Raw genomic sequence first — 23,465 nt, 5'->3', positions numbered from 1 at the left:
TTCTTTATACTTCCTATGGAACATTGGTAATATTTCAAATTGATGTAATACAGTTTATTTTTAAATACAAAGGTTTTTTTTTTAATTGTCATGGCAATTTTTTTACAATACTCTCTATTGCAAGAAAGAAATAATATTTTCATTTCAATTCTATCTACAGCTATCACTGTAGACTTATTTTGCTAAGCATTTTTATAACCAAAAATCAGGCCAAGCTTTAAGTATAAATTGTGTTTTCCTATAAATTAATATTATTTTCACTCTAAATGAATAGTACTAGATGTATACATATAGATATACATATAGATGAATGCATTTATATAAAATATAATACATATTAAACCATAATGGATGCTACCAACATCTAAACATGTATTTTGCTATTTCATTCTTAACACAAACATTCAAAATTACCTTTCTGGCCTTTTGGACCAGGTGGCCCAACATTACCCATATCACCAAAGTCTCCAGGGCTACCTCTGGCTCCTGGAGAACCAGGAAGCCCCAAACCAGGCAATCCCATCTGGCCTTTTACCCCAGGAGGTCCTGGGAGCCCAGGGAATCCTTTATCACCCGGAATTGCTACTCCAGAATCGCCCTGAAATAAAAATTCTCAGTAAGAAGTAACAAGAGCTAATTTCTCTCCTCTCTTTGATTATGAAAAAGCATGTTAGAGAATTATCTGCAAAAACACTTTCACAATGGAAGGACTACATGGATGACATTAGCATTTTTAAATATTCAAAGGCAATAGGAACAAAGGGGATTGTGTATTTTTTGTTTCCTAACCCTGTAATATTGGCACACAGTACATGCAGAGATTATAATCAGGAATACCAAATAAACAGTAATATTTACAAGAAACGAATTTTTTAATGGATAAAAACTTTCATAACCTTTCATAAGATAATATGTTAATTGAAATGGGAAAAGTCTGGGGAAGTCAAACATACCTCAGCTCCTTTTTCCCCTGGCAATCCTAGTTCCCCATCTCTGCCATCTGGACCTCTTTGGCCTGGAAATCCTGGAAGTCCAGTAGGTCCTCTTTCACCTTTTAATCCTTAAAATATTTTTTGAGGAAAAAAATAATATTTACAGTAATTTTAGGGGGAGGAGGTTTTTCTGCTTAGAGAAATGCTGGGTAACAATTGATTCTATCTCCCTGATAATTCCCAGTCCTTGAATTCACATTCCTTAATGAGGCATTTTAGGCTTAGGAAGGCAGTTTGTAGTTGGATACCTGAGGGAACAACTTGGTCTCTGTAAAAGACATGTTCACAGGCAGCACAGGAATGTGGCTTTTGTCTGTGCTATACACAGAGTTAAAATATTTGACTATTGAAACATGTCACAGATTTATTCTTGATTTCAGTGAAGTCAGGATATAGCAGTGCCATATGATACAGAATATTTGCATCAATATTCCCCAAAGGTTTTTGGTTTTTTTCCCCCCATGGATTTCTCTTGCACCAATATTTATGAGAAAGTAACTTTTGCATCAAGGACAGTAAAACTATTCTAACACAAAGATTCATTCTGCTGTGTCAAGAAATCCTTTGCAAATAAAAGCAAATGTTTTCCCCAGTTCCAACATCTGTAAAAAACCCACAGGCATCCAAAGCTAAGCTAACTTTTCATAAACAATAAGAAGGACAGTCTTCTGTGAATAACTATTTTAGCCTTTCTAACTAAGCTTTGCCATCAGATTGCTGTAATTTATTGTTCTCTTTTTCTTTTGCTTTTGCAAATCATAACCATAACTGTGGAGAGGTTTTGATCTATTTAATTACAAGAATTCCAGTTGTGCAACTGGTGGCCTATTGTTTCTCTTCAATGCCTGGTCAAGTGTAATTTTTAGAAATAGGAGAGGAATCTGAATAGTCATTGAGACTGAGGTTTTCCCAATAAAGATGTTGGTGGCCTAATTTGAGATAACAGCTATGATATTGGTATATGAAAGTTCTGGAGGTGGCTTCTATTCAATAATAATTCTTCATGATTTCACAGTATTTGTATTCTGCTTAGTCTTTGCTGTACAGACCTCTGGAAGACCCCAATTATCAAATGCATGACATGACAAGTCATTTGTTTGCATTAATAACATGCTGTTAAAACTGTTTTATGGTACAACTGTAGAGAAAAAAACCACAAAACACTGTGTTGATCTGGTGTTTAGCAAGAAGAGGTGGTACCAAGAGAGCAGTTTGGATATATATGGCCTCTAGGTTTCAGTAACTTACAAGCTAATGGATTTAGTAAAGAGTAAATTAATGTTTTTCTCACATTATTGCCTAGACATTGTATAGGAAAACAAAAAACTTAATGGTAAAATGTGTGTTTACCTTTTATTCTAGCTCTTCCTGGCTCACCCTTCTCTCCTTTTTCCCCATGCTGTCCAGCAGAACCAGGAGTCCCCTTATTGACAAAGAAAAGAGTTGTCAGTTATCTCCAGCAAGGAATCAAAGTGGGAATTGAAAGGAAAATGAGATATCTATTTCTTGCATGGTTTCCCAAAAAAAGACCAGTTAAAGTAACAAAAGGACACTGTTCTCTTGTGATGGTCAAAAAGAGGAGTGTGAATGGCATGTAGTCTTTTCAGGCTGACTCTGCCACCTGCACAGATGCACAACCGTGCTGGTTTTGCATTAATTGATGTTTGGTGACGAGGGAAGAAGCCACCCACAGAAATTATTTTTCTGAGAGGAGCTGCTGAGAGCTTGTTCCATGCCTAATAACATCAATCAGTGACTCATTTTGAATATTGACACTTTGCTAAACCACTAGAAAGCTGAACATGTCTCTGTGAACACACATGTTAAAAATTAACAAACCCGGGAAATCTCAAATTGGCGAACCAAAACCACTACAACAACTGAAAGAAATTGTAATGCCAGAGCACTGGGCCCACAGCTGCACAGATGTGGGACTGCAAATGTAAGAATATCAAGAGACAAATGATTCATTAACTCCTCCCACTGCAGACTTCAACGCACCACCTGCTGAGGAAGGGAATCTCTGGAGGGTGGTGACTGCTGGATGAGGCTGCCCTCCCAGAAGTGAACACAGCACAAAGTAAGTGATGTTTTTTTCTCTGAATGAAAACTCACAAAGCCACCAATAAAAAATTTAGTCTAGTTAGGTACATTATACTCTTAGATGAATAACAGGTTTAGAGGGGAAAATAAATACTTTTCTATATTTTTATGCTGATTTTTGCTTTCAGCTGTCCATTCAGGGTGCAATTTTCACATCACCATTGGTCAAGGTCTTGCAACAGTATACATGGATCAAGACAACCATGTGAAATTTACACAGAAGTAAAAGGCCACTAAGGTACAAAAACTGGGGTATTATTTAGGCAGCTTCCTCTGTTACTCAAAATCTTTCCCTTAAAAATAGGTGGAGCAAAACCAGTTTATAATGTGATTTTAAATCAGGCAGCAGACTTCTAAAAAATGTGTTATCTGAAACTAGAAATGACTATTTGTTACAATGCCTAGATCTTCAAGTAGGCAGTGATGAGTTATTAGTGTCTGAAAAGAAAATGAAATATTTGGGAAGAAAAGAGAGCAGAAAAATAGTCCATTAGACCAAAGCTCTTCTGTACTGAAGTGAATTATTTCCTTCCAAAGTGATTACTTTGTCCTTGTTTCTCAGTTAAGTAACCTAGGAACAGCAAAGCTCAGGACAAGGCTTCAAGCCTTACTTCAGAGCCACAAGGGCTAAAACATACTCTCAAAAGTAACAAAAACATCAGAATCTCACATGCACCACTCAGGTTATAGGGTTTTGGGTTTTAAAAAAAAAAAAAAAAAAAAAAAAAAAAAAAAGAGAGCAAATGTAAATCTTCTAAGGAAACTATTGGAACTTGAATGAGAGCCCTTCCACCTCCTTCTCTCAGACTCACAGTGGATTTGTTTGCTTTTTTTCCTTTTGAAAGAACATGTTCTGGAAACTTTTAAGCAATTCCTTATGTGAGCAAACAGTTCTGCTATTAAAACAAGCCCACATCTCAAAAAAATTAAAAAAAACCGACCAAGGACAACAAAAAAAGGCACAAAAATCCCCTCTAAATATGCCCCTCAAAATAACCCAAAAACCCAACCATAATGCAACGGTTATAAAGCAAGGCATATCTACCTATATTTTCAAAGAAAAACCTCTCACACACAAGAAAGTGTGTTCAAAAAACCTTCTATTTGGCATTACTATGGCATGCAGCATCCTGGATGTACATTCCATATGTCAGACCAGAAGAAATAGATCAAAATCACAAGAAGACCAATAAATTACCATACACTGTATTCCTAAAGCAGTTAGATTAAGTGGTGTTTTGAATTACTGCTCACTCTGGGGACTAAGATAAACTATATGAAGCACATTAAAGAAAGTAAGTCTACTCCCAAAAGTAAAAGCTTGTTTCACTGGACTATAATAAGCTAAAGCAGATAAAAGTTCCAGATAGTTTTCCAGGGCACTTTCTCCACCATTCTGCTTAAATGCCTCCTGAGTTGAGAGGTAGCTTGATGTTGTTTGCTGAAGCTCATGAAAAGTACTCACAGGGAGTCCTGGTGATCCCAGTGCACCGGATAAGCCTGGGTCGCCCTTTTCTCCGTGTCTTCCAGGGTATCCCATTTGTCCTTTCCTTCCTGGAGTACCTGGAGGTCCTTGCACACCACGGGGACCAGGAGGACCAGCACTACATGAGCAGAGGCCTTGACTTCCTACATGAAAGTGTCGAAAGTACATTGAAACAGCTGAAAAATTCATACACAAAAAATAGTGCTGTCCTTTTTCTTTTCTGTGTGAGTAGTGCACCACATCTAGACCATTTTATCTCATGTTATCTCACCTGGAGAGGATTATCAGTCTCCCTTTACAGGGCTGAGTAACTCTGCACTAACAGGACTCTGCTAACTCAGAAGCACCAATGCCAACAGTAACTCTGTACTTTGATGGGCCTAAACCTCCAAGTTACCATGAACTTCTTGCACATTTAGATTTGACACTCCTGGTAAAGGTTTCATGCTCAAATTGTTGTTATCCAGGCCAACTTACCCTTCTCTCCTTTTGCCCCTTTTCTTCCTGGAAGGCCAATCTGACCTTTTGGTCCAGGTTCTCCAGGGATCCCTCTGTCAGTACAGATTACACCTTTGAAAAAACAAATTTTCCAGCCAGTATGTCAGGTTTATTGTTTCCTCAGCTTAGGTCATGTGTCCTCCTCTCCATTCTCTTGTTATTCTCACATAAAAAGTTAGAGATCTTATTAAATGCTTTACAAATTGTTGCTTATAGTTTATACTGCAACAGACAGTATGGCTAGAATTGAGGTTGAGACATTGCTTCTCATTGCCCCTGCTATTTTTTTCTACTTAGAACTCTGCTTTTTCTTTTCTAAAGGATGCAGATTTGGGTTTCCTCCTCAGTATTTTTAAGTTAAACAGTTAAAAACTGGTCTATTAGAGCAAAGCACTTTGGTCTAATGAACCATTTTAAATTTTAATTTTAATATGTGTGTTACTTTTGTGGGTTTAAATCACCCAGAAAACTATGAAAATCTTGAAATCTCGCTGATCAAAAGCTAATAGGAAAAATATGGTTTCAACATCCCATGAAAACTTTGAAGTAGTTGTCAAAATGCACTTTTCACTTCTCTGTATTTGTAGCACCAACAAAAGCAATGGATCTATAAATCTGCAGAATTCTGTTCTTGTTGTATGCATTGCTATTGAACCTACTGGGTAGTCCAGGTAAGCCTTGTCTTCCTGGCTGCCCTGGTAGGCCTGGTGGTCCAGGAAATCCCGGTCTTCCTGGGATTAATTCACCTGTTCCAGGCAAACCAGGGTCCCCCTGAAAACCTTGAGGTCCTGGTGCCCCACTTACTCCTGGCAGGCCAGGAAGACCTGAAAAAAAAAAAGAAAGGTAAATAGCCCACACAACATTAATGTGAGATATCAAGGAGGAAACTCCAGACAATTCAGAACTGCCCTGAAAAATAGCTTCTATAAAACTAATGCTTGAATCCTTAGGTTTTTCAGGATCCACAAGAGAAGAGGTTCCTTTTCAAATGCTTCTTTTCCTCTTTCTCTCTGTTATCTCTTTTCCAGACATCCCAGTTACTCCAGCTCCTCATACAGAGCAAAGCCATCCTCAGCACAAGCCTTTATATATTTTTGAGATGGAAAGCAGAAATTTTAAGCACAGCACTCCAGACACAGTTATACCATGGGTCTACCATGGTAGTATTCTCCTTTGTCTTCTGTTCCTTTTCTAGTCATTCCTAATGTTTTGCTTGGATAATTTTGTTTCTTTTTCTGGCTATTAAGTGCTGAGTTAATATTTTTAGTGAACAGTCTTTACAGTTGGTGACTTGCATCAAGCAAGAGCAAAGAACAGTTTTCCTTCAGATGCTTTCTTTCCTTCTGGTGCATAGTTCACATTTATCCTCTACTTCTCTTACTTGTTCCATCATATCCTGGTCTTCCTAGAAGGCCTGAAGGGCCAATTGGTCCAACTGACCCCATTTCACCAACAGGACCCGGAAATCCAGGATCTCCTCGTGGACCTACAGAGAATTACAGAAACATGTGAGTTGAACACCTTATAGAATTGACAGCTTAGATCTAAATTAAGCTGCAACCAAAATTATAATTTGGAAACTACACAAGAGTAAAATAACTCATGAAACATTTTAAAATGTGTAACAATTTAATTTTAATGTGGGAGGATTTGGTTACTTTTCTATGGATTCCAGTCCATATCACAAGCACATTTTTAACTCTTGATCACTTTGTAGAAGTATCTTTGTGCTGTGTATTACAAAATGCTGAGAGAAATGTTTGCCCAAAATAAACACATAAGCATTTAAAATAAATAATGGATTTCATGTTATGTTCTTTGGCAGTACACACAGGGATTTCATTTCAGGATCACCTTAGTTGAAATTATTCAGATTTTTAAAAGTCTGTTTTCAAAATTGCTACAAATAATATTTAAAGTTGCAAGTACATACTGATAAAACGTGAATCAGATGCAAACAGCTTCATTAAATTGAAAAATAGCATATTGGCAGTAGTTCTGTTCTCTATTGTTCTAAAGGGCTCTTTCTCTGAAGATTGTATCCACTCACACACTATGCTTATGAATGAATGTTACTTGAGATATTAAGCATGGGGTTGTTTGTTGCATGGGCTGGAAACCATGGAAGTCTGTGGAAAAAATTTAATTTATTTTAGGATAAGGCCCCTATCTAAAGGGGAGGTTCTGCTGAACTGGGGTTTTGTTGTAACTTACTTCTGTGATCACAAGAAATTTGTAGTGCTGCACTAGAAATACAATTTATGATGAGCTCTCTGTTGAAATATTCTCACAAGACAAACTCTCCAGGTATTAGATGCAAAAGCACAACCTTGCAGGCAGCAGACCTGGCTGCTCCCCACTGCTTCCTGCTATGAAATAAGAACTTCTACACATCTTTTCACCCATTAGATGAGTAAGATGGGTATAAAGGGAGCTGGGACATTAAAACCCAGCCTGAGGTTTAGGGAGGAAGTTAATAAATTGACAGGTATTCTGTTGGGAGTACTAGTCCCAGGATTTTCCCCCTGCAAACAGGAAGCTTGATTGTAGTCTAAAATCTGTGTGTTGTGGCAATACTGAAAACTCCTAAATGACAATGGCAAGGCAGGTGTTCTTGTTTGCTGTCCATTAACCAGCACAGGCTTATTTTTCATCGATTTTTTGTAGCTATGCTTAGGTCCAAGAACAAGAGAGTCCTTCAGATCTAGTTGTGACTGTATGTACAAAGATCTTTCACACAAACAAACATTCAATGTGACATTTGTATGTTTAACGTAGTTCCAGGAAGATCAACAAGACAAACAAACACAAAAATGTGGCCAAACCCACAAACACAGCCTGTGGCCACTGGGAGTATTTTAGGATTCTGTCCCCTGCACCCTTACTGACCACTTTCACACACCTTAGCAAAGCAGGTCCTGCACTTTATACAGCACAAAGACTAGTCAAAAATAGATATAACCTTTTATAGGAAGTGGTGGAGTTCCAACAGCTCCAGGAGGACCTGGGGGCCCTTTTTCTCCTGGATCCCCCTGTAAGAGTCCAACAATAATTTTTCTATATATATATATACAAATATATGGTGTACTAGAATGTAACTAAGTATTTAAACAGTGGAGAGATATGTAAGGATGTGACACACACTGCCCAGGAAACTTGATTTTGACACTTTGCAGCATTTAAAACCAAGCAAAAAGATTTAAAATAACCATTATCTTTCAGGATACCAGTGGCTGAACAGTAATATACACATCAAACATATCTATTTAACTCTTTAGAACATGTGACTGCTGTATTTGATTTCATTCATTCATTGTAAATATGACTCAACTACAGTAAATCAGTATCCATGTAATTGAGATATTTTGATTTAACAACCAATCTGTAATTAAAAATTACAGAAATTCTATATCAGGATTAGGAAATTACTTCTATGACAGATAAGCATAAAGAAAAACAGTTTCACTGTCTAACAGCTATTATCAATGGTAAGAGATACTCAAAGCTCTTACAAGAAGTTTAAAACATCTGCATTAGGGAAACATGAAAGTGCTTGCTAATGGTGAGGAAAATCACTTCTGCTTGGAGGTTTTCTAAATTAACTTGGATTTTGCTACTGAGAATTGCAAGTGAAGTGGACTTTAGGGAAGTCTTTTATGTGGCAAATTGTATTAGACCTTTTGCTTTGTAGATTAGAAATCAGCTCTCCTTTTTCAGCAAATGGGAACTAAGAAAACAAGAATGTCAGTGTGGGAACTGCGTAGTGAGGCTGCATTCCCAGACTGGACTCCAGGGCCTTTTAGGACACAGACAAGGAGAACTGGATATTTATCCTTACACAAGTGAAAACAAGGTCTCTATGCCCCTTTCTTGGCTTTTCTTTTTTTTTAAATGGTATCTCTACAGTAGTTAGACAGTTCTGTCACTGACTGCTGCCCTCTTGATCTCTGGCCTGTTTCCTTTGACTGTATCTTGCAGAATGAAAAAATATCCTTGTGTCATCTTTGTTTCTTTGAAACAGGAAGATAAATTTGTCTTTCCTAATGACACAGAAGAGCCTTCTGTGTGGCAGGAAAGAAAAAGTAAAACTAGTATTTTTCCTCCTCTGATAAATTTAGAAAGCATTTTCAGCTTTCAAATTAATTTAATGATGATAAATAAAGATTTGTATAATAGATGATTTGGCCCAAGTCTTATATAATTTTCATGCTGATTTTAAAATGACACAACCAGAACACAAGAAAGAACTGAAGAGTAATGAGGCAATGTCAAACATGTCTGTTCATGGTATCTCAAGTAATAAATTCCATTTGTGGTCTCTGAAAATCTGGTTTTAGGCTGTTAGGGCTAATGACCCTCTCTGGCTGGCAGCTGCCGTTTGCTGTGCTTTCACCATTGGTACACTCCTACACAATGGCATAGATCTCTTTAGATTATTTTGTTGACTGATACTGTTTTCTCTTCCCAAAAACTTCAGAAGAATCAACTTTCCAACAGTTTATTTTTTAAAAAAATCATGTTGCCAGCACCCAGGCTTAGGCATCAAAAGCTATGGCAACAATTCCTTGAAGTCCATTCTTTGCTTTTAGAAACAGTTACCATTTTTTAAAGATGAAATCTACTTTCAATGCAATTGGGGTTTTTTTCTGAGTCTCTACACCTTAAATCTGAATGCATTTTCTATGCAATTTTAGATTTTCTATGAACATGTTTGTTTCATGTATGAACATGTTTGTTTCAGAAAAATCTACACAAGGACAGGCTATTCTCAGGAGAAGTTACAACCATATTCTTGTTTCTTCGGTGCATGTGATTTTTAGTGGGTCCTAAGCAACAGCTGGTGAGGGCAGCTAAACAGTTGATGCAGTCTGGATAGGTCTGCCCCTTTCAGGAATACTCAGATTTCTCCAATGACTTCCCAATCAAAACTACAGCATCTGTGCAATCACTCAGGATTCTGCATATCTGTAGTAGTTACCCTTTCTTTATTAAGTTGTGTCTATACTTGATTTGATTTATTTTGCTCTGGGCACTAGCAATTGTAATTTCATCTTTCTGATTCATTACTGCAGGACTTCAATCATTCCCCTAGCATAACCTGCCAACAATTAATCATGTTTTTTGTTTACTGTTTGCAGTGTTAACTGATGCTACTCAGATGGAGTCTGAGGAATGCACTACTCTGTCTATAATGTGACTTGTCTCAAGTTTGTTAATGAGGCCCCAAATTAAAACAATATGTACATCAGGGTGAGAACTTTTTAAGAACAAAACAATATTTGATTCTAGATTTTGGGAATATTGGACTGCAGTGAATTTTCTGTTTAAATCTCATATGAAATGTTCTAGTTTAATTAGTACCTAAATGATATCACTGTGTTGTGAAGTTGATAACAGCCAAAGGGATTGAAAAGTAATACCTGTGGGCAATTTTTTCCCCTGGGTATGACCACATAATTAAAATCTTGGCTGAAGAAGCTGGTCTAGCATTCACCTGGCAGTCCTAACTTTGAAAGTAAGTCTGTGACTAAGCCAGATGTTTTTATTGTACTTTTACTTATTTACTTTGTTTGCCATTTCTCATTTGCAAACATGCTTTGAAAAACTGTCTGTTGCTTTATATTTGTGTGCTTTCTACTGTGTTTTTAGCTGTATACTACTTATGATAAGTTTGCATCAGCCACAGTTTACTTCTTTGTGTTACCACAGATTATGCAGAGCATGTTCCAATCTTTAGTTTATAACAGAGGTAGATGATTTTTGTGCAAATCTCTTGAAGAAAATTTACTGGTTTATATGCAGTTTTAAAAAAAAATATTTCAGAGGGAAGTAAACATTCCTTGACTTTGTCTTCCAGAATATTTAAGCCAAGTTCATTAGTGTCACAATTTCTACAGTAATGTTTTTCTCCTCTGTATTGTGATAATAACTTTGATGAGTTTTTTCAACCTTGGTGTCTCTCCTGCTGATTTTGTCACCCACCTTCTGCATTGCAGCATTTCACTTCTCCTCTTGCCCATACACTGCTGACCACTTGGACCCTACCCCACGATTCCTTAGGCCTTTCCCCCTGCCTAGATCACTGCTTTGCTCCCTCTAGGGTAGCATCCAGAACTGCTTTTTTCTTCTGAATGTGCTTTAGCATTGTAGATTCCACAGGAAATATAACAGTTCCCTTCATTCAAGTTTTGGCTGTTACTCAGAATTACAATATGATCCAGTAGTCAGATTTTCATTGGTTCTGCAGCCTGCAGAAGAAAATTCCATAAACTTTGTCCTGAAAAGTCACTAGACTGACACCTGGGTCCTCTGAAATTGTTCTAAGCATCTCTTCCACATTTTAAATATTTTCCTGTTTTACTGCTTAGCCCTGGGATGTGACACCTACACTTCTAATCCCTAATGGAAAGCAGCAGGTATTGTAAAACAAAAGGCATTTAGTGTCATCTAAGTGAGCCAAAGTAGGAAATGTTTAAGCACAGCTGGTGTGAAGGAGTCCACTTCCTTACCATTCTGGTAAACATCTTGGAACAGTTACTTAAGTGAACGGATTGAACACATGCCAAGAGATTTTGGTAAATCATGCAAACAGGCCCATCTGAATGGAGTTTTGCCACCTCATTTGGGGCCAGTTTTCATCCTTGTTTATAGGAACATACTATTAACTAAATAGCAGCTTCCTTTACCTCCCATACCTCCCTGGGGAATGCAGCTCAACTGTCAATACCTTGCAGAGAACAACAATTAATGGATTAGGTAGCTATCCCTGTATACTTACAGGTAACTACTGGGATTAAAAAAATAGAATATCCACTATAAAAATAGAATAAATAGAATAGAAATCCCACTCCCACATGCACCAGCTATGAATGTTTTCTTACATTGCTATTTTCTACCGTGGTGATGAATAACTATAACTATCAGGAAAACAGTAAACCTTTACATAAATTTTGACTGTATAAAGGGAAATGGCCTGATAAGTGGGTACATTTGGGAGAAATATTGGCACAGAGGGGAGTGGGGTGTGAACGTGTGGTCATTTTTTTACCTGTATGCCTGGATAGCCAGGTTGTCCAGGAAAACCAGCAAATCCTGTTTCACCCTGGAAAGGATCACATAAATACAAATTGATTAATCTCTTAAGACATAATTAATTGAGCAAAACCAAGTCATACAGTACTGTCATGTTATGATTTTGTCCACAGAGAATTCACTGGGTTTGTACAGGAGGTGGTGTTTCACAGACTCTCCTGTGTTGGAAAATTCACAGCATATATTGCCAGGTTATTCAGACAGTGCTCAGCAGATTCAGCAAAGCTGGGACAGAGAATTAGCTGGAATACATACCAGCAGTCTCTGACAGACTGTCTGCTTAATACAGCTGAAATTGGTTGGCTGCTTGCTGAATGATTCTCTTAAACTACTGCATGGAAAGTAGCTGCGCATCATTTTTTTTAAATGATTTTCTAATATACTCATCCAGCCAGTACTCAAACTCTTTAGGTAGGCAAGAGTGAAAAACAAAGTGAAAAGTATTTTTGCAGATAAAACAGTCACCTGGAACATAACTCTAAAAGCAAATATCTATACATTAATGTGATTTATGAACATCATGATCACTACCTTAACTAGAGTTGGGCAAGATATAGATCTATATACATACATCTATTGTTCTTTATTCCAGTAAGATGTTGTAAGTTCATAAGTAAAATTTAGCATCACTGGAATTTCTCAAGCCAGAAACATGAACAAAACATGCATGCGCCACAAAATTACACAAATAATGTCACCATAAAAAAGAAAGTTAACATGCTGCATAACTTTTCTATTATGCTGTATGTGTGTCCCACTGACTTTTCCTCCTCCTTACAACTTCAGATTCCATTAGGATATTTCAGCCAAATTTCAGAGTGGCAGAAATTCAAAGACACAGAGTTCATGCAGCTTCTGTGGCAACAGGTAGCAGAATAGAAAAGAAAGAATGCAATCTGATCTGTGAAGTATGTGGAAATTCCAAATCTGCACAAATCCACAGAAAACAAAATCTCATTGATCCCACTGTCCAGAGAGCTGCTTATACTTTCTGCCTTCATACCTTCATTCCAGGAAAACCTGCAGGTCCGTAAGAACCAGGATGACCCTAATAAAAACAAGTAGACTGTAAGGTAAAACAGTAAAATCTTATTTAAAATTAAACCTATTCAGAACTGCTGATAGTTAACATTACATACTTGGGATATCTTACAAAAACATTGCAAAGCTTTTGCAAATAGTTTCTGTGAGAAATGGACAAGAATTAGAACTATAGACCAAAGCAAACCAGTCAAATTTCCCCTTAACTTTTTTTACCATATTGCATCAAGCACAGTAGTGGAATGCTGCTCCACTTCAGCACTGTTAGGCAAATCCAGCACAAGTAAAGTTGCTGTAAAAAACTGCTATCAGCACATATGGAGAACATTAAAATTACTGTGTTAGTACTGTGCTGTTCCAGAGCAGCTTTGTGCTGGTCCAATACAGATTTACTTTCTTTCCAAGGAAAGAAAGCTCATGTTTAATTGTGAGATAGGGTAAGTCCCAGGGCAAGTCTCCTAAATATTCTATACAGGAAGCACGACAGATTAGTTTAAAAAATCCTTAAAGTCTTTCTTGAAATTGTAAACTTAAACTGCCTAATTGTAGTAAATTTGTGATATAATTTATTGTGCAGCTTTTTTACCTGCAATCCAGGGAATCCAGGAAGGCCTTTTTCACCCTTTTCTCCTCTCCCAAGTACACCCTAGAGCAGTCAAAATTTTTTTTTTAACCAAGATGCTCAGTGAAGTGTGCCATACATTTTAATTTTTGTGCATGTTTACTAAATGATGTATGCATTACATAGATGGATCTTGTTTCACTTGTGAGGCTCAGTCACTGGGACTGACTTCACACAGCATCACCAGCAGTGCCTAAGTAACTCCAATTATTTGAGGAACCTGCTCTGGTCTCTTCTCTAAGTTTCATATTATTTCAGCAGTTGAATTTGTATATATTTTTTCTAAAGTTGTGGGCATCATTTGAGCTGCTTCAGTGGATTTCTCTGTTCCTGCTTATGACTAATAAGTGTATGTATTAACATTACATAGACAACTAGTACTGGAGCGTGCATATAAAGCCCATATTTTTCAATGTAAATATGATGGAAAAAGACTAGCTTTGTTCTCTTTTCCAGTGCCAAGTAACAGGGGTCTTTTTATGATGGAAAATGAACTTTGAAAAAGTGCCAGACTTACAACTCAGAAATGTGATGTTCATGCTTCTCATTTCTTCTCTTCTGCTATAAAGCTAAATAAGTTTTTAACGTAAACTAGAGTCATTCTTTTGTCTCCAATTTCCTCTTTTTTTCTGAGATCTGACAGCTTCCTGCCTATGGATTTTCACCTTCTGGCACCTCCATGTTTAAATTGATCATGTTGACAGAAAGAAAAGAAAATGTAGAATAGACAGTAAAAAGCAACAGTCTCTCCAAACAGGTGACTCTGCCTTCTCTGCCCTTGGGGGTATCCACAATGTCAAGTTAAAGTCTGTCTTCAACCTTCTGTGGTAAATATACATGATGCCCCACTAAGAACACATTCATATCATTTCTGTTTCTCTTCTTGAGGAAAAATAATCTGTACTTGTATTTTCTTCACAGTTCCAATCCATTATGTCAACAGCCCAGCTGGCAACAACACTGACTTTTTGCTACCAGGCAACACTCAATAGGTATGTATAAAACACTCAGAAAGATTTTCCAAAGGGTTTTGAAATATTTTTGCTTTCACACTGATTTAGGCAGTGATTAAATTTCACAGCCAAAAATGCTGTGCTTTAGAAGTTTAATATAATAACCACACAAGGACTTTGCCAGCACCATGGGAAAAAAAAGTCCCATTACTTACTTTGGGTCCACGTGGCCCTCTGTATCCTGTTACCCCAGGTAATCCTTTTTGGCCCTACAAATAAAAGGAAAGTTTTTGTGTATATTAATATGCAGGATATGTCTATGTGCTGCTTAATGTTTTTAAAGTCCTACTCTGAATTAGAAGTGTTAAACGGTATGTTTTTAAGCACTGGGTGTATTTCTTTAGGTGTCCTAGACACAAGAAAAGTAAGAAAAACATTTATGTACTTATCTTTATTTCTGTTAATGCTGTCAAACCTGCATAATGACTGTGGAGGGAGATATATGTATCTTTTCCAAGGATCTGCAAGTCAGGGCTTTGTTCCTACAAACATGCATGACAGTAGTTATTTTTTTAATTCGCTGCTATTCTTGGTTTGATGCAAGTAATCACAAGCATGACATCTACACTTTTGAGCACAGCCCCAGTCTGAATAGCTGCTTACATGGCCATGATTGTGTTGTGTTGTAGAGCAGCAAATGTCCCACTTCCCAGGAAGCTGGAAAGTTTATGGAGGTTCTTTTGGTCCTTTCCCTCTCTTCATACACCTGTATAGCAGCTGTTTGCATGATCAAAGCCCAAGGTCCAACATGTGAAATCTACTGGTTCCCTGAGTTGAGGCTGCAAGGAGCTGGCAATGCCAACTTCATCTTTTCATTTGTGTATTTGAGGAAATCAGACTTGAGGATGCAGAGTGCTCTGTAACAATAGAAGGCTCTGTAACACAGTTTTTGTTTTAAAAAACACGGGTTACAAACATTCTAATGTTCCAAGCCACTCAGCTGTAGCTATGGTAGGTGTGATCTTGAGGAAGTACAAGTTGTTCAGGAAAGTTGTGGATGCCCCATTCTTAGAAATGTTCAAGGTCAGTTTGCATGAGGCTTTGAGCAACCTGGTCTAGTGGAAGGCATCCCTGCCCATGGCAGAAGGATTGGGACTACCTGATCTTTAGGGACTCTTCCAACCCAAATGATTCCATTATTCTGTGATAAAACTTGCAATAAAAATTGACAACAAAATCACACAATTTTTATATTAAAAAGAGACCCTTAGAAGGGTTAGGGTTAGTTCAAAACTGTAGATTGGAGTACAGTTGCCAGTGATAGGCAAAATTTTAAGTATTAGTGAAGAGCCAGAAAGAGATTCAATAGCAAAGTAACCAAATTTGCTAATGACAAAAACTGAAGAGCACTAAAGCAAGGGCAGTATCTCCTTTCTGCATCAAGACAGTCTTCCCTCCAGAACATGAGCTAAAGTACATGTGGTGTGTCCCCTCTGAAAGCTTGTAGGAAGGGTGCAGAACACAGGATTCTGCTGCAGCTGGTGGTTTCTTACAGAAAGATACGTATGTCTTATGCCATCCTTGCAAACATTACATCACAGGATTGTACTTGCCAAGTTGAGTGCTGTTAAATATGATGACAAATTAACACCTTTTGTCCTTTGAACAGCTGAGCTCCAGGAGGTCCAACTAACAGCGGTGACCCAGGTGGCCCAGGCAGTCCAATGTCACCCTGTGGAAGCCAAAGCAACAGCAGAGATGTTCCATGCAGCATTTCAGTGACACTCAGCTTGTTTTCCTGTTGTAACATAGCACTACAGATTTCTGGACTCACTAAAAATGTACTAATTGCCTGCAGATAAAGGTTTGCACTGAGATCTGTAAGCCTCTTTACCATCTGCGCAGATGAGTAAGGTTGGCAGTCTAATCTCCTAGTCTCCTGACTCATTAAAAATGATGTTACAGCTAAGGAAATAAATGAGAATGCCTGGCTCCTGCTCCAAATCTGCTGTGGAGATAGTAGTTACAGGACTGTCAAATCTCTTATGTGTATATACAGTCTCTCATGTTCTAGACCAAAGCCTTTGAGCACAAGACTTTGTGAATGTGAAATGAAATTATTGATTTGCTGTGGAAAGTTGTGTATGTTAGACACTTGCACAAATTTTAAGAACTGATTGCACCAATTCATAGAAGAAATATCAAATATTCCACATTGGCTCTATATATCCTGAATATGCTAATATAGGTGGAGACTGGTAAAGAACTATTATTATGTGCTTCTTACACCCTTTCCTTGACATCTGTTCTGCACTTAGCAAGAGATGAGTTTCAGGGACTGGTCTGGTCCAGCCCCTATCACTAAGTAATCACAAATACTGGTGTGATTACCTAGGCAGACTGTTCAGAATGTGTGTAAACGCTAAGTAACACTGACTGTCGCTTTTCAAAATCTTCAGAATGTGCTTGATTCCAGAATGCAGATCATGAAGGAATTCCTTCTGCTCAGAATTAACTGATTCAATAACTTCTTCTGTTCTAACATGATTAGCAGGACACAAAACCACAAATGAATGGGTTCCAGGGTACTAAACAAGACTCTATTATTCTTCTAACTTTACAGCAATAATATATTTAATATTATTTGTTTTCTTACCGGCTCCCCCTTTTGTCCATCCACTCCAATCCCTGGATTTCCCTAATTGATAAAGAATGTACACAGTTTCAGCATGATCAGAAAATATTAACATTAGAGTTATTATTTTTTCACTAACAGCTTCAGAAGTTATTACCTACCTGTTCACCTGGCAAACCAGGGTAACCTGGAACACCCTTTAAAAGAGAATGAAGACAAGTGAATATGTCTGATTTAGAGACAGGTTTTGAAAATTATTCCATCTTGCTCATAGGACCTAGAGGCAGAATTTTCTCTTGGGGTGTACCTATTCCAAAGTGCAATTTACGTCACTTGGTCACTGCTTTCAGGAGGGCTGACCTCTGGTTTCCCCCTTTCCTCTCTCCCACAGGTGCTCTTGGGAAAAGGGATTAAGGAGAGAGTACTAGGAGAATTTCTCCATGACCACAGATTGCCAGGATGAAACATGTTCATGCAGGCATGGGGAGGAACAACATATTCCTCATCTTCCAAACTCATAAGGTAAAGCAAAAATCTATCTCATTACCTGCCTCAAAAATTACTTTTAGGCTTTGATTCACATTAAAGCAAGTTCTAAAATGGGTAGACAAGAATGAATGCATATCCTAAGGCAAGGCTGTATAACTGTGGGGATCTTACAGGCAAGCCTGGATGGCCTGGGTATCCAGATGGGCCTGTTGTACCTCTTGACCCCCTAGGTCCCTGGAAAAGATTGAAAAAGGTCTTTTTGTGAACACAGAAAGAACTTGTCCTTTTCTACACAAACCCAGCCCCTCTAAAACACCTTGTACTCAGCCTACTAGCCACTGGATTCCACCCATAGCCCAAAGCTTACACCATGCCTGAAATCTCCCTTGACTAGAGCAGCCCAGCAGCAGCCTCTGGGTAATACTGGACAAGGCACAGTTCTATGTTGTTAATGCATGGAGAGTTCACTTTGTCAGCAATTGTGCTACGGTGCAGGGACTTGATACAATTCATCAATGAATGCCTTTTTGAAGGGTATAACAAGAGGAACCCAAAGACATCAAGAATGTGATTCAGCAACAAATTAAACTCTCTCTTCTTCTTCCATGTTCTTATGGCTGGAATATCACAGAGTGCTACTTATTCTTGGGAGACGCATCAGATATTGTAGAAGAAGATTTCACATCTTGAATTTCCCAGAGAAAATATTCTGTGAATACCAGGGCAACAGCTGCTCCACACACAGCTAATGCAGGTGAGGATGGTCTGTTTCTGCTCCCTTTCAGCCAACATGAACTAGCCATGGGAACAGACTATACAGACTTGATGTTTCTCAATGATGCTTCTCTTGATGTTTATTCGGGAATTTTGCTCTTTAAGGCAGGCAGAGAGAAACCCCAATATTTCTTACCATATTAAGGAGAAAAAAATTGAAGATCTTCAAGACAAAAAGCAGTTATAGAACCCACTGACTGTACTTACAGGCATGCCAGGGGGTCCAGGATCACCTCTCTCTCCCTGTAATGACAATCATTTAGCAAATGAACCAGTTCAAGCTTTCTTGTGGATATTTTCTAACTTTACAGATATTAAGATCATAAACTAGCTGTTAGATCATGAACAGCTGTTAGAGTTGTATATGTGTTTTTAATTTATTTTCTTTTTTTCCCCATTAAGTTTTATAACTAGTGAGGAGTAATGGAACAATTACATTTACCATACATGTTTTCCTACAAATATTTTTTCACAATCAGATACTTACTGGGAGTCCTTTTCCAAAATGTAAAATATACGCTGAATTTCCTTTTTCTCCTTTTTGCCCTGGAATTCCCTTTAAAGAAAAAGAATCTTTTAAAACATGATCCACTTACTGATATCCTACATTTCCATGGAGAATGAATGATAACTTCTCAGGCTGTGACTTTCTGGTGCCCCTATATCACAAGGTAATCCACAAGGATCATGAATAATCATTTTATCTAACAAAACCTTCTGTGGAGTTGAGCAAACCAGGTTCCCACAGCTTCTGGATTCCTGCTCTGTTAAGATGCTCCTTAGCACCTGGTCCTTCAATATTCTACAATCTTCACAAATCTTGCCCTTAATATCAATATGTCTTTTTTTTTCTTTCAGGGAGGCAGTGGCTTTAAGTACTAGCACACTGTCTTCCATGAAAGTTCATTGTGTGATTCAGAAGAATTTAAAGTGATACTGGATGCAGATAAAAAAAAATCAAAGTATGGACATTGTATTAGATGCATAGTATTCAATATTTCCATCTGTTAGGAAACCTGTTTCAGTTTATTAAAAAAATCTGATACCTAAGAGCCCTGGATTTTAAGAACTAAGTTCCCATGCTATTTGCTGTGGGGTCATTTATAAAACCTTGCTAATTGTAGCACCCTCAAAAAGTCAATCTGAGTTAGCATGAACAGACTATTTATTTTGCAAAATTTAACTGCAATGCTCAATTTACTGTTAAGAGCATGATATGCACATATCTGAAAAATGTAACATATAAATATCCTATTTCTGAAGTTTTTCCATTTGAAATCCAAATACAGTGGATATAATTTACCTAAGTTAACCACCTGACTACTGAGTTGAATAAAATGGGACACTGTCAACCACTTATAAACATAAACTGGCTGTCCAAATCCTGCAGTCAGAATGAAACAGGGAAGGTATTTCTCCCTGGAATGGTACAATAAAAGGAAGAATTACAGCTGTCTGCAGCTGGATATAGCTACAGTGCATTGGATACAGATTACAGGTAAACAACAGCTACTAGGGAACACATTAAACAAAACAAAAGTTGTTTTTGTCTTTAGTTATTTTACATGTGGTCTCTTGTATAATAAAACATTTTTGTTAGATTCAGTTTGTTATCCTCTATATTATTACAGATAGAAATTACTTTATTTTCCAACAAGGTCAATGAAGTAAAGCCGATGTATATGTACATGGTGTTAAATAAAATTATGCAGGACAATGTTATAAATAAGAATTAGATAAAAATGTTGGCTGTAATGTACAGTCAATTTAGTACCTGGTGCAACAAATCTATTTAAAAATAGGCCATCTGCATAGAGAGGTTGGAAGAGCATTCTTGCACACAAGCAAATAGGGTTACTCTGTGTTGTTTTTCTGGGTAGCTAAATGAATTTGCACTGGAATTTTAGTATGCCATCCAAGGTTACATGCCTATTGTGTCTCCCTGTTCTTGTAGGTTGCAAATACTTTTCTAGGCCTTCCAAAGAGCACGCTCCCAAAATTGGTAGGATTTATGGTGTCCCATGTTCCGTTTTTCCTTTCTGTCACTTGTCTAATTACAAAAAGTAAACTCTATTTTGAAGGCCATAATACATAAGAAAATAGAGGTGAAATTAGAGTTTCAGCAGAAGTAACAATTTACTTGCAGAGGTATTACAAATGAGGCTATTAGTAAGTTTATAATGTTGTGTCTTTCATAGCATGAAATTGTATTTTATTCTAATTTTTATCTTTGGTAATATCATTACACTCTTGCACCCTCTACACATTTTTCTAATGGCTGAATTCAGCATTTTATTTAGCTCTCACTAAACACATTTTATTTTTAATGTAAAGTGCAGTTGTTTTTATTGGGTTACTTTAAAAATTTCAGGGAAGCTGTTAGACCAACTAATCAGCTCTTATTCATTCAGAACTAAAACTTGTTTCCACAATAAGTCAAAGACTGGTGACTAGAACGGTTCAGCAAAATTTCTTTGGAGCTACAGTAATTTATTTCCCTTAATGACAAGAATCTTTTTATCTTCAGTAGTCAAGTACTGCTAACACAGCTACTTAGACAATTTTAAAGTGCATTCCATTTTACCAGAAAAAGTAACCAAATATTAAAGGGCTAATTTCAAACATTTTAACTGTGGAACAATCTCGGCATATACAGTTACATGTCTAGGCAAGACTAGGAGTGCACAGAGCACATATGTTTAAAAAAGGGGTACCAAATCTTAGAGTATAACAGGATTTAGCCTTGTTGAACCTTCCACTTATTTCTAAGTCATCCCATGTATGTCCCTACTAGTAATGCTTTTAAGAAATTTCAAGTACTAATAGTAGTAAGGTGGTTTCAAGCTACTCCTTTTCAGCTGGAGTGGCAATTCTGGGGAAACAAGACAGAATTTAACTCTCAAGTCAGCCATATGTACTTCAAGGATATAGAAGCTTATTTCACTTTCAAGCTTAATCTATTAAGGCAGTGTTCCACTCCCATTAACCTGAGTAAGAATTCCTGGCAATTCCCTGTGCAGCACTGTAAAGCTGATGCCACAGTCTAAGAGTCATTTTAAGAGCTGTAAGCCTGGAGGAGAAATGCACATGCACAGTGGGAATGCCTTCCACATACATAAGGACCTCTTGGTCCCATATAACCGTTTTCTCCTGGAAATCCTGGGTCTCCTCTCGAGCCATTGCAGCCATCCAAACCATGCTTGCCTCTGGGTCCTTCCCTTCCTGGGAGGCCCTGAAAGACAGTTTAATATTTATGAGAAATACACCATGATTAATGGAAAATTACTTTTTAAATTAACAGAACAGTTCAGAAACAAATCTATCTCAGTTGTGAATGAGATGACCTCTCACGGTGGTGTTGGTTTCATATTCTTTTGCATTAGAAATGTCTTCTATTTTGAATAGATTTTTTGTGGTGTAGAACAAATTAGGTAAGTCTTTTGTTTATTTGGGTTTTTTGATACATAGCAAATATAACACGGTTATACTAACACAGGTCAAGTGGACCAGACTGTGTTTTCACTTGAGTGAAAAAGGAATGTTCTGTCCTCTCAGAGAATACAGACTCTAGCTCTCTAGCAATATCCTTTCTTGTGGCTGTTGTCCTGGTTTTAACAAAGCCTGGTTTCAGCTGGGGGCAGTCCATGGGCTGTGGGGGTGGTTCCCTATGGGGACCTGGCAGAGCCAGTCAGCTGGCTAGTTATGAAGATTGACACCTGGTTAAATCACCTAAAAGAGTTGTGGAAAAACACATTTAAAAACCAGCAAAGCCTGGGAAAACTCCCTTGGCTGCCGGCCTTTGAACAGCTAACCAGCCAGGCCAGCCCATGCGGCCAGGTTGGCTCAGCCCGCAGCATGGTGTGGCTTGGCTGAGATTTCTGCCCCCTGAGGGGTGGGGAGCAGCCTGCCGAGCCCCTGCCTGGCAGAGTCACTGATCCTTTTTCCAGTGGCACCGCTGGGCCATGCCGGCCAGGGGCTATATTGGCACCGGGAGCAACCATGCAGCGCCGCGGTCAGCACGAGGGGCGGCCCCAAGGCCAGGAGTGGCTGGGGTGGCTGGGGGCAGCTATCTCAGCACGGTTTGTGAAGAGCTTTGTTTGCTTAGCTGCTTTTAGCCAGCCATCCTGTGGACAGGACAAAGGCAGTGGCAGCAGCTTTTCTTGTTCGGTGCCCCTCATGAAGAAAAGGCATGGGGTAGCACCGGCAGCCAGCGCGACTCGCACGGTGTCGATGGGGTGCACATAACCAACAGAGAGGCATGGCGAGCGATTTCCCCGATGCAGAGCCTAGAGGAGACCAACCTTTCAGCGCTGCAGGACTCTATAAAGCTGTTTCAATTGATACAGCTTGAGAACAAACAAAATCAGAAAAAGGAAAGGTGAGGACACGTAGAGAAAACAACATGGGACACTGAGATCACTGAAGAGGAAGTCCAATTTGAGATGGGAGGGATTGAGGAGATGTCTTAGTCTTGGGCTGAAATTCTTTTGTGACGCTATGGTGAAGATATATTTGATATATCAGACTTTGTTTTTTCTCTGTAATTCATGGAATGCAATGGGGGGATGTAGCATCCTAACTACAGCTGTGAGCAGAAACAGCATAGTTGAAATAAACAGATGTTGCTGTAGCTGTGATACAATGAGAAGTTTGAACAGAGAGAAATGAGAGAGATGAGAAACCTTGCCTTCCAGGAATGGAAGAAGAAAACGCCTGTTCCCAGAGATGGATGAAAAAGAACTCTTGTTTTTATGCTAGAACAGCTCATCCTTAAAATAGC

General features: G+C 38.2%; 1 protein-coding gene across 1 annotated transcript in view; it reads right to left on the bottom strand.

Moving 5' to 3' along the window:
• Positions 1 to 23,465, bottom strand: part of COL4A4 (collagen type IV alpha 4 chain) — a 68,910-nt gene that overhangs the window by 25,013 nt on the left and 20,432 nt on the right. Inside the window, exons 7-25 of the mRNA XM_041475698.1 lie at positions 21,801 to 21,917; positions 19,173 to 19,241; positions 18,893 to 18,928; positions 18,083 to 18,145; positions 17,584 to 17,619; positions 17,444 to 17,485; positions 16,439 to 16,519; positions 15,003 to 15,056; positions 13,799 to 13,858; positions 13,175 to 13,219; positions 12,128 to 12,181; positions 8,042 to 8,111; positions 6,461 to 6,565; positions 5,739 to 5,903; positions 5,059 to 5,151; positions 4,561 to 4,724; positions 2,343 to 2,415; positions 954 to 1,060; positions 415 to 598 (exon numbers count right to left, since the gene is read on the bottom strand). Coding sequence (XP_041331632.1) covers positions 415 to 598; positions 954 to 1,060; positions 2,343 to 2,415; positions 4,561 to 4,724; positions 5,059 to 5,151; positions 5,739 to 5,903; positions 6,461 to 6,565; positions 8,042 to 8,111; positions 12,128 to 12,181; positions 13,175 to 13,219; positions 13,799 to 13,858; positions 15,003 to 15,056; positions 16,439 to 16,519; positions 17,444 to 17,485; positions 17,584 to 17,619; positions 18,083 to 18,145; positions 18,893 to 18,928; positions 19,173 to 19,241; positions 21,801 to 21,917 — 1,618 coding nt within the window. The remainder of the gene's footprint in view (positions 1 to 414; positions 599 to 953; positions 1,061 to 2,342; positions 2,416 to 4,560; positions 4,725 to 5,058; positions 5,152 to 5,738; positions 5,904 to 6,460; positions 6,566 to 8,041; positions 8,112 to 12,127; positions 12,182 to 13,174; positions 13,220 to 13,798; positions 13,859 to 15,002; positions 15,057 to 16,438; positions 16,520 to 17,443; positions 17,486 to 17,583; positions 17,620 to 18,082; positions 18,146 to 18,892; positions 18,929 to 19,172; positions 19,242 to 21,800; positions 21,918 to 23,465) is intronic.

This window comes from Pyrgilauda ruficollis, unplaced genomic scaffold (genome assembly GCF_017590135.1).
Source record: "Pyrgilauda ruficollis isolate IOZ18807 unplaced genomic scaffold, ASM1759013v1 scaffold36, whole genome shotgun sequence".
Lineage (NCBI taxonomy): Eukaryota > Metazoa > Chordata > Aves > Passeriformes > Passeridae > Pyrgilauda > Pyrgilauda ruficollis.
Note: the sequence above shows the minus strand (reverse complement) of the source record. Positions and strands in the feature narration are given on the sequence as shown.